Source organism: Mobula birostris, chromosome 15 (assembly GCF_030028105.1).
Source record: "Mobula birostris isolate sMobBir1 chromosome 15, sMobBir1.hap1, whole genome shotgun sequence".
Lineage (NCBI taxonomy): Eukaryota > Metazoa > Chordata > Chondrichthyes > Myliobatiformes > Myliobatidae > Mobula > Mobula birostris.
Window position 1 is genome coordinate 14,823,637 of NC_092384.1, and position 11,807 is coordinate 14,835,443.

Below are 11,807 nucleotides of genomic sequence, written 5' to 3' on the forward strand. Positions count from 1 at the left end.
CTGAATCAGCCTACCTTGTCCAACACTTTACTGAAATCCATATACACCACATCCACTTCATTAACTAATTTTGTCACTTCCTCAAAAAATTCAATCAGACTTGTGAGACATGACCTGCCCCCACAAGCCGTGCTGACTAATCGTAATCAGCCAATGTTTCTCCAAATGCTCGTACATCCTGTCTCTAAGAATCCTCTCCAATAGTTTGCCCATCAACATAGCTAGTCATGTGACTAAAGTAAAACATACTGGTCTATAATTCCCAGGATTATCCCTACTACCTTTCTTGAATGAAGGAGGTACCCTCGATCCTCTGGTACCACTCCTGTGGCCAGTGAGGATGTAAGGATCATCACCAAAGGTGCAACAATCTCTTCTCTCACGTCCCACAGTAACCTGGGGCATATTCCATCAGGATTCAGGAACTTATCTATCCTAATGTTTATCAAACGCTCCTGCATGTACACTTTATTAATGTTGAAATGTTCCAGTACATTAGCCTGTCCTATGCTGTTCTCACAATATGTTCCAGCATATTAGCCTGTCCTGTGCTGTTCTCACAATATGTTCCAGTATATTAGCCTGTCTTATGCTGTTCTCACAATATGTTCCAGTATATTAGCCTGTCCTATGCTGTTCTCAAAACATGTTCTTACAAAAATTGAAAAAGGATGGAGGTCTTGCTTTGCCTAATTTTAAAATGTATTATTGGGTTGTTAATGTGTGATATATGTCTTTTTGGTTATACTAGTTTGATAAAAGTGATCGGCCAATTTGGGTAGACCTGGAACTGAAAGTTGTAAAACAGTTTTATTTAACCTCGTTATTGGGAGCTCCTTTACTTATGCAATTAAGTAAATTTGTTAATTTAAACCTATATCCTGTGATTAAGTATTCTTTACAAATTTGGCTCCAGTTCCGCAATTTTTTTAATCTTAAAAAATTTAAACTTTGTAGTTTAATTTACCGAAATTACTTTCTTGAGCTTTCTTTAAGTGATCCAATATTTTTACTTCGGAAAAATAAAGGTATTAATTCTTTTTTGGGTTTATTTAAAGAAGATAGATTGATGTCTTTTGAACAATTAATTGATAAATATTCGCTTTCATACTCACACTTTCTGCAATACCTTCAAGTTAGATATTTTTTACAAAAATATTTAAGTAATTTTCCTTACATATTGGAGGCTGACCTGTCAGATACTATTATGAGTATGAATCCTTTGATTAAGGGTTCTATTGGAAGAATTTATAATTTATTATTACTATGGGATAAACGTCCTTTATCTAAAATTAAACAGGATTGGGAAAAGGAACTTAATTTGACTTTTATGACGGAGGATTGGTAAATGCAAGGTCATCCACTTTGGAAGGAAATATGAAAGAGCAGATTATTATTTAAATGGTAAAAAAAATTCCAGCATGTTGCTGGTCAGAGGGACTTGGGAGTGCTTGTGCATGAATCACAAAGGGTTGGTTTGCAGGTGCGGCAGGCTATCAAGAAAGCAAATAGAATGTTGGCCTTCATTGTTAGAGGGATTGAATTTAAGAGCAGGGAGGTTATGCTGTACAAGGTACAGATGAGGCTGCACCTGGAGCACTGCATGCAGTTCTGGTCTGCTTATTTGAAGAAGGACATAATGGCTTTGGAGGCGGTGCAGAGGAGATTCACCAGATTGATTCCAGAGATGAGGGGATTAGACCATGAGGAGAAGATTGAGTAGCCTGAGATTGTACTTGCTGGAATTCAGAAGAATGAGAGGAGATCTTACAGAAACATATAAAATTATGAAAGGGATAGATAAGATAGAGGCAGGTAAGTTGTTTCCAATTGTAGGTGAGGTAAGAACCAGGGGACATAGCCTCGAGATTCGGGGGAGTAGATTTAGGATGGAGGTGAGGAGGAACTGCTTTTTCCGGGGAGTGGTGAATATGTGGAATTCTCTGCCCAATGAAGCAGTGGAGGCTACTTCAGTAAACATATTTAAGACAAGGTTGGATAGATTCATAGTAGGGGAATTAAGGGTTATGAGGAAAAAACAAGTAGGTGGAGATGAGTCCATGGCAAGACCAGCCATCATCTTATCGAAAGGCGGAGCAGACTTAATGGTCCAGATGACCTACTCCTGCTCCTACTTCTTATGTTATGTTCTTGCTTTATGGGCCACATGAAGGAAAGACATTTCCCTCATTAAAGGGTTTAGAACGAGGAGGAGCATTTTGAAAATAAGTGAAAGGCTGTTAAGGGCTAAGGGGGAATTTCTTCACTCAGAGTGTGATGAACAGATGGAATTTTCTAGTCCACTGAGTCACGGCATTTATTCGACATGCAGATTGATTGGTGTGTGGGATATGGAGGTAAAGCTCGAAAAGGTCACTGCAGTAGAAAATCTGCCAAGGTCTCAGAGAATCAGAATCAGAATCAGGTTTATTATCGCCACCTCATGACAGGAATGTTGTTGCTTTGCAGCAGCCATACAGTGTAAAATCATAAAATGACTGTGAATTACAAAGTAAATAAATAGTGCCAAAAGAAAGGAATAATGAGGTCCTGGTCATGGACCACTCTGAAATCTGATGGCAGAGGGGAGGAAGCTTTCTATATCTTTGAGTGTGGGTCTTGAGGCTCCTGAACCTCCTCCCTGATGGTAGTAATGAGAAGATGGTGATGGTGAGGGTGATGGATGCAGCTTTATTGAGGCACTGTTTCTAGAAGATGTCCTCAAGGAAGGGGAGGGCTGTGCCATGATGGAACTGGCGGAGTCTTCAACACTCTGCAGCCTCCTGCGATCCTGTGTGTTGAAGGTTCCATACCAGACGTGAGGCAACCAGTCAGAATGCTTCTCTCTGCACATCTATGCTCAAAGTGTCATATGACTTGTCCATGCTTGTGATTTTTGTTTTCCTGGAAGTGAGCAGCTATGGGGTAGAGAGTGGAAGTGAATAGTAGTGCACTGGGGGAGGAATAGTGCACTGGGGGAGGAAAACAGAAAGGAAATTGGGGAAATTAGGAACAGAGTGGTCACTCGATGAATAGGAATCTGATGAACAGTCAGAACAAATAGGAATAGAATAAACAGTGGGAGAAATTAGATCAGCTTTATTTGCCGTATACTGTACATTTATATGTATTAGGAACTTGCTGTAGTATGTTAGTCAGCACCCGATATGCAACAAAAACCAGCATTCAATAATTAAAAATAATTACGTATAAAAAAACTAATAAAGTTTGAAGTTAAAGGATGGATATAGAATAAAATGCTCATCGATAAATAATTACCAAGATATTTTTACAGTGTAAACAACATTACAAAAAGTGGTTGAAAGTGTCTGCAGTGCAGTGAATGGGGGAATAGATAGAGAGGAGCAAATTGGTAAGGACTGGGCAGAGTAAACTTGTTCAAGTAACCACTTGGAAGTAGAATGGAAATACAGTCAACAGTAACGAATGAACACACAAATAGACTGAGCTGCCATAATCAATAGCAGTAAAATGGACACCCAGAGCAGGCAGATAAATCATTAAGACGTGGACTGGCAGATAGCGAGACCTGCTGTATGTCATGTTATCATGGTGAACCTCAATCACAAATTTAAAAATAAACTGAATGAACTAACTGAAGATGTCCACTTAATTACCTTCCTCTAATTTCTTCTCTAGCAAGTTCAGAAATTTCTGATCTTCCTCAATATCTTGCTTGTCTTCCTTCTTCCTCTGGTTACCTTTAAAGATAGTCAGAAGCAGTTTTGTTTGTTCACTATGTAAGGCGAGGTCCAAGGCCACTGCAGCATCATTCAGTCTTTCATTCAGATGATTAAACTCCTCCCTGATCTCAAAGGCCTTGAAGACTTTGGAAAAACGATGCCTGTTGGTGAAAGACTTGATACAATCTCTTGTGCTCTCTAGAATTTCCATCATCTCCTTCAGAAGCTTTGTTAATCCATCATCCAGTTCCTCCCTTTGAATAGCCTTTACAACTTCTAAGAGAGATTCAATTCGTTTCTTTAAACGGTCGCATCGCTTGTGATTCATTTTCACCTCATTGCAGAGAGAGTTAATAATCCTTGCCACTTCAAAGATCTTTTCAATGTATTCCATACCGATACCTGCAAAATACAAAAGATCATCAGTTTACACAGAAACAACTGGGTGTGAATTTGCTAAAGAATATCTTTATTCCAAGATTAAGTGGAAGCTGCAGTCAGGGGAAAAGCACAGAAAGCAGGTTTTTTTTTTGGAATAAACCATTTATATTGTTACATATCCTATCTGTTTTTTTTTAAGACAACTAATCACTTATTGAAATTGACAGACATATTCGCAAATGGTATTTTAATCCCTACTTTTATTATAATGGAAACTTCAACACAGAAAGAGGTAATTGTCCTTTATGACAAGTGGAAATGGACCTAAAAAGATTAACAAGTATATTTCTCCCCTTCAAAAAGACCATGCCTGGAGACTTTTTCATGTGAATGGTGCATGTATCGTGTTTCTAATGAAGTCAAAGATAGATTCAATGTCCAGAAAATTGAACATTGCATGAGAACAGTGCTGAAAGTCCACACAGCTGGGTCCACCTATGAAAAAGAGTGAATGAGACAGGACATCTCTCCCACAGAACAAACCTCAATGCCTCAGGACACAATAAAAATGATTCTATAGTTGTAGCAAGAAAATACTATTTAGCCCAACGGGTCCATGCCAATGTACATAATCCACACAATCACCCTCTTCTGTGCTCCCTCCAGCTAACTCCATCCATATACCCTTCAATTTTATTTCTTATTTATTTATACAGCTTCCCTTTCAAATAAGTCTGATATTCACTTCAATTGTACAAGTTTCTAGGTGTAACTATCACCATATCTTGTCCTGGTCTAATCAGTTATGGCCAAAAAGGTACAATAGCAGCTCTATTTCTTCAGCAATCTAAGGGAATTTGGTGTATCCCTTATGACCTTCACCAATTTTTACAGAAGCACAATGGATATCATCCTAAACACAACTTGGTTTGGTAACTGCTCTGTCCGAGACCACAGGACATTGTAGAGAGTTGTGAGCACTGCGCTGTCAATCATGAAAACAAGTCTCTCCTCCACTGAACATCTAGGGAGAGGAATAAAGAGTCAATGTTTCAGGCTAAGAAGAGTCTCGGCCTGTAACATTGACAGTTTATTCTCCTCCATAGACGCTGCCCGACATGCAAGTACCTCCAGTATTTTGTGTGCCTTGAGCAAGATTTCCAGCATCTGCAGGATCTCTTGCATTCACCGGCCCCAGCAAATCTGTCACAACTTCCTGAGGTCTCAGAAAAGGGGTCAACATAATCAAAGACCCTTCCCACCCTAATCATTCTCTCTCCTCCTCCATCCACCAGACAGAAAATACTAAAGCTTGCAAACATGTTCAAGGATATCTTCCATCCTGGTGTTACTGGACTCTTGAGCAGATTTCTTGTAGGATAAAGATGAACAATAGACAATAGATGCAGGAGTAGGCCATTTGGCCCTTCGAGCCAGCACTGCCATTCACTGTGATCATGGCTGATCATCCACTATCAGTATCCAGTTCCTGCCTTATCCTCATAACCTTTGATTCCACTATCTTTAAGAGCTCTATCCATCTCTTTTTTGAAAGCATCCAGAGACTTAGCCTCCACAGCCTTCTGGGGCAGAGCATTCCATAAATCTACCACTCTCTGGGTGAAAAAGCTTTTCCTCAACTCCGTTCTAAATAGCCTACCCCTAATTCTTAAACTGTGGCCTCTGGTTCTGGACTCGCCCATCAGCAGGAACATACTGCCTGCCTGCAGCATGTCCAATCCCTTAATAATCTTATATATTTCAATAAGATCCCCTCTCAGCCTTCTAAATTCCAGAGTATACAAGCCCAGTCGCTCCAATCTTTCGACATATGACAGTCCCGCCATCCCGGGAATTAACCTTGTGAACCTACACCGCACTCCCTCAATAGCAAGAATGTCCTTCCTCAAATTTGGAGACTAAAACTGCACACAGTACTCCAGGTGTGGTCTCACCAGGGCCCTGTACAGCTGCAGAAGGACCTCTTTGCTCTTATACTCAATTCCCCTTGTTATGAAGGCCAGCATGCCATTAGCTTTCTTCACAGCCTGCTGTACTTGCATGCTTGCTTTCAGTGACTGATGTACAAGAACACCTAGATCTCGTTGTGCTTCCTCTTTTCCTAACCTGACTCCATTTAGATAATAATCTGCCTTCCCGTTCTTACCACCAAAGTGGGTAACCTCACATTTATCCACATTAAATTGCATCTGCCACGCATCTGCCCACTCACCCAGCCTGTCCAAGTCACCCTGCATTCTTATAACATCCTCCTCATATTTCACACTGCCACCCAGCTTTGTGTCATCGGCAAATTTGCTAATGTTACTTTTAATTCCCTCATCTAAATCACTAATATATATTGTAAACAGCTGCGGTCCCAGCACTGAACCCTGCAGTACTCCACTGGTCACCGCCTGCCATTCCGAAAGGGACCCGTTAATCACTACTCTTTGTTTTCTGTCAGCCAGCCAATTTTCAATCCATGCCAGCACTCCAATGCCATGTGCCCTAATTTTGCCCACTAATCTCCTATGTGGGACTTTATCAAAGGCTTTCTGAAAGTCCAGATACGCTACATCCACTGGCTCTCCCTTGTCCATTTTCATAGTTACATCCTCAAAAAATTCCAGAAGATTAGTCAAGCATGATTTCCCCTTCGTAAATCCATGCTGACTCGGACCAATCCTGTTACTACTATCCAGATGTGTTGCAATTTCATCTTTTATAATTGACTCCAGCATCTTTCCCACCACTGACGTTAGGCTAACTGGTCTATAATTCCCTGTTTTCTCTCTTCCTCCCTTCTTGAAGAGAGGGACAACATTAGCCACCCTCCAATCCACAGGAACTGATCCTGAATCTATAGAATATTGGAAAATGATTACCAATGCGTCCACGATTTCTAATGCCACCTCCTTAAGTACCCTGGGATGCAGACCATCAGGTCCCGGGGACTTATCAGCCTTCAGACCCAGCAGCCTATCCAACACCATTTCCTGCCTAATATAAATTCCCTTCAATTCATCCATTACCCTAGGTCCTTTGGCCACTATTACATCTGGGAGATTGTTTGTGTCTTCCCTAGTGAAGACAGATCCAAAGTACCTGTTCAACTCGTCTGCCATTTCCTTGTTCCCCATAACAAATTCACCCGCTTCTGTCTTCAAGGGCCCAATTTTGGTCTTAGCTATTTTTTTTTTGCTTTTCACATACCTAAAGAAGTTTTTACTATCCTCCTTTATATTCTTGGCTAGTTTACCTTCGTACCTCATTTTTTCTCCGCGTATTGCCTTTTTAGTTACCTTCTGTTGCTCTCTAAAGTTTCCCAATCCTCCGGTCTCCCACTCGTCTTTGCTATGTTATACTTCTTCTCTTTTATTTTTATACTGTCGATTACTTCCCTTGTCAGCCACAGCCTCCCCTTAGGATTTTTCTTCCTCTTTGGAACGAACTGATCCTGCATCTTCCGCATTATTCCCAGAAACACTTGCCATTGCTGTTCCACTGTCATCCCTGCTAGGGTATTGTTCCATTGAACTTTGGCCAGCTCCTCCATCATAGCACCATAGTTCCCTTTGTTCACCTGTAATACTGACACTTCCAAGTTTCCCTTCTCCCTCTCAAATTGTAGATTAAAACTTATCATATTATGGTCACTACCTCCTAATGGCTCCTTTACCTCGAGGTCCCCGATCAAATCCGGTTCATTGCACAACACTAAATCTAGAATTGCGTTCTCTCTGGTAGGCTCCAGTACAAGCTGTTCTAAGAATCCACCTCGGAGGGACTCCACAAATTCCCTTTCTTGGGGTCCAGTACCAACCTGATTCCTCCAGTCTACCTGCATGTTGAAGTCCCCCATAACAACTGTAGCATTACCTTTGCGACATGCCAATTTTAACTCTTGATTCAACTTACACCCTACATCCAGGCTACTCTTTGGGGGCCTGTAGATAACTCCCATTACATTATTTTTAAAGCATGTTAATTCCTGCAGGAGAGTGTCCCTGTCCGTTAATATAAATTACAGCCAACGTTCCTTAGCTAAATGGCTTGGGACGGTCTATGAATGAGTTATTTGGGCTAAGTGGAATGGCACAATAGTGTTACAAATCATGCTGACCAACAACCAGAGTTCAATCCTGACTTCAGGTTCTGTGGAATGTGCACATTCTCCCTGTGACTATGAGGACTTCCCAAAACACTATGTTAACACCACCACCCCCCGCCCCACATCCCAAAGACAAGTTGGTAGGTAAATGACTACTTTAAATTATCCTTAGTGTAGGTGGGTGTCAGAGGGGAATGGTGGGGGGGGGGGATTAATGGACTTTTTAAAAATAGAATAGGGAAGTAAAAGTAACTGGAATTGAGGGGAATGCTTTGAGAGGCAGGAAAGACATAATGGACTGAATGGCCTCCAGTTCTGCAATATTGATATATGAATATACAAAGGGTCTGGCAGTGCATGAGGAAGTTGTATCTAAAAGGCCCTTTAACACTGAAAGAGTATTGCTATTTCTAAGAGGAATACTTGGGAGAATGAATCTGCCCACCTACTTATCAAAGAGGCTCATCAGAGATTCAGAATAAGATATCCACACTCAGAAACCAAACTAAACTGTCAGAATGACCCAAACTATGAAGCCTGATCAGACATTGCACAGTGAGAAAGTGACAACAGCAGCAAGTCAACACACTGAGTCTCAGCAAAGAACAGGAGATTGTCACAATGGGGCATGAGGAACGGACCCAAATGCAAGACACAGACACTGAAGTACAAGGAACAGGACTTGACTAGAGTAGGGACGTGACAGGATTCAGACCAGGAGCAGGGACAAGAATGCAGACTTGGGCTAGGGAAAGCAGAACCAGGACTAGAAACCATGGACTAGGAGACAAGGCTTTGACTCCGAGCCCGAGACTGGACAAGGACCCAGAACCTGGGTCTTGCATCAGGCTCGGACCCCAGAACCAGGCAAGGACATGACATGGCTTCAGGACAGGATGTGGCTGGGGTCTAGAGGCCTGAGCTTGGAGACAGGCTAGGGTCTTTGCTCTTGAGGCTGGGGCCTTGGGTCTTGGGCTTGGCTGCAGGCTGGGGCCTTGGGTCTTCAGCTTGGCTGCAGGCTGGGATCTTTGAGGCTTGTGTTCTTGGAGCTTGGCTTGGGACCTTCGAGGCTTGTGTTCTTGGAGCTTGGCTTGGGACCTTCGAGGCTTGTGTTCTTGGAGCTTGGCTTGGGACCTTCGAGGCTTGTGTTCTTGGAGCTTGGCTTGGGATCTTCGAGGCTTGTGTTCTTGGAGCTTGGCTTGGGATCTTCGAGGCTTGTGTTCTTGGAGCTTGGCTTGGGATCTTCGAGGCTTGTGTTCTTGGAGCTTGGCTTGGGATCTTCGAGGCTTGTGTTCTTGGAGTTTGGCTTGGGATCTTTGAGGCTTGTGTTCTTGGAGCTTGGCTTGGTATCTTCGAGGTTTGGGTTCTTCAAGGCTTGTGTTCTTGGAGTTTGGCTTGGGATCTTCGAGCCCTGTGTTCTTGGAGCTTGGCTTGGTATCTTCGAGGCTTGGGATCTTCCAGGCTTGTGTTCTTGGAGCTTTGCTTGGGATCTTTGAGGCTTGGGTTCTTGGAGCTACTCCTGGGCAGGACGCAGAACTTCACCCCACGGAGGCAAGGGACAGGGAGGGACGGACCCAACTGCAAGGTAACGGCAAATGGCCTGCTTACCCGATGGAGGCAAGGGACAAGAAGGAACAGAACCAACTGCAGGGTAACAGCAATCAGCCTGGCTACCTGACAGAGGCAAGGGACAGGAAGGGACAGAACCAACCGCAGGGTAACAGCAATTGGCCTGGCTTATCCGACGGAGGCAAGGGACAGGAAAGGAGCACAATCCTTTCATTTGGCTCTGAGTCTCGGGGCAGCCAGCAACCTTGGCTTGCTACAGAAACAGCCAAATCCACTACTCCAACGAGTGGCAAAAAGGCTCCATGAAGCGGTAGTCCTCCAACCAGGCTTAGAGATCACAAATGGTTTCACTGGCCTTCCATCAGCAGGTTGCTCCAAGGGGGACTAACAAGACAAACCAGCCCCACACTCAACCCCAAGGCTACTTATATTCCAAGCCCAAAGATGGGAATCAGGTGCCTATGATCAACTCAACCACGTGAGGGACAGCTGGAAGACCCGGAATCCTGAATCCACGGACCGGACCATGAACGAGAATGCGTAGTTCACGGACCGGACCATAACAGAGATCTTGTTGATGACGGGGCTTGATCTGACATGTAGACTGTATTTTCCTCCACAGCTGCTATTTGAGCCATGAGATCCTCCAGATTTTTTTCTGCAAAGGAAGCGCTTAGTCATCATAAAATATGCAGCCTCTCAATCGTTTAAACCTGTCTCATCTGAAAACCTAATCTGATCCATTCTTCTCTGGAATAACTTTCGTGTTTTAGTGTGGCTGATTCCCCAACACAATTTTCTGTCTCTAATTATTTCAGTGAATCCCGCACCCCTGAACTTTACTGATTCCTCCTGGCCCCTCACAACAGTAATTAAAATTGTTCAAAATTTGCTCAAAAATTCCCTTTCATTTGCTCCTTATTTTGTGGACTATTTCTCCGCAGCCCAGCAACCTTCTTGGATATATGCATACATGCTCAGAGAAAACTAGAGCAATCGTTATATCATTTTGCATATACGTATAATTTAACACCCCCCCCCGCACTTTTTTAAAATGTCTGACAGACTCTACCTTTATTTCAAGAGAGTTTGGGTATCTGATAGAGTTGGACATGAATTGCAATTTCGATGCAAATCATTTTCACTCCACTGAAATCAAACAGAAACAAAAACTACCAGGCACTGGAAATCTAAAACGGAAACAGAAAATGACGATAAACAAACTCAGCAACTACAGGCAACGAAACTTCTCAGATCAGAGATTTTTCAACAGCAGTGGGCTTTCACCTCTGTTTCTCTTTCCACACGTTTCCTGACCTGATGAGCATTAACGATGTTTTTTTGTTTCTGCTCAGTTCCTGAACTGTTGTTAGGAGACCTTCAATCTTTCTGGTCGAGAATCTTGGAGTTCTCAAGCGTACACAAATCGACTGTAGAAAGGACTACCTTCGAGCCGGTAAAGGCATATGTACCACCTAGGACTGTGTTGTACAGAAAGAGGTCCCGGTAAAGCGCTGGTTACCTGTTGGAAAGCTGGTTCGGCTCCTGTCTGGGTCAAAGTTTGAAGAGAGTCCGATTTCTCTGATTGACTCCGCTCCTACAGCTTGGGTCACTGAACTTAATTTCTCTTTCAACTTGGCAAGCGGTTGCATCACTGCCCTCTTTCGGTTGTCCTTTCTTCACTGACTCTCTCTAACAATTCCGAACTGGTTCTCCGCACTCTAATCTTATACTGTACTTGATTCTAAAAGATCGGGAAATTCGACCTGTTTCAGCCGGTGTTTGCTAGTTTTGTTCGTGTGTGAGAATTCCTAATGAAAGTGGCTTCGAGGAAGTAAGGAACAGCAAGCATTGCATCTTGAATGCACAAAAAAATGTAAGAATTAGGTATTGCGCGCGCTCCAAATTTCTTCTTGAAATATACAAAGCAAAATGCCTATCTAATATAATTCGACTTGTCTGCATTTGGTTCAGATCCTTCTATATCTTTCCGATCCAGAGCAACACACACAAAATGCTGGAGGAGCTCAACAGGCCAG

General features: G+C 42.7%; 1 protein-coding gene across 2 annotated transcripts in view; it reads right to left on the reverse strand.

The window, feature by feature from the left end:
- The window catches only part of LOC140210406 (mixed lineage kinase domain-like protein), a 35,866-nt gene extending 24,496 nt beyond the window's left edge, over window positions 1-11,370 (reverse strand). The window contains exons 1-2 of one of the 2 annotated variants that reach the window (XM_072279337.1): window positions 11,291-11,370; window positions 3,639-4,106 (exon numbers count right to left, since the gene is read on the reverse strand). In XM_072279337.1, the coding sequence (XP_072135438.1) occupies window positions 3,639-4,098 (460 nt within the window). In that variant the 5' untranslated portion in view covers window positions 4,099-4,106; window positions 11,291-11,370. Of the gene's footprint in view, window positions 1-3,638; window positions 4,107-11,055; window positions 11,140-11,290 lie in introns of those variants that run through there. The other variant, XM_072279338.1, reaches the window with a different exon arrangement.
- Between the last annotated feature and the right edge of the window lie 437 nt (window positions 11,371-11,807).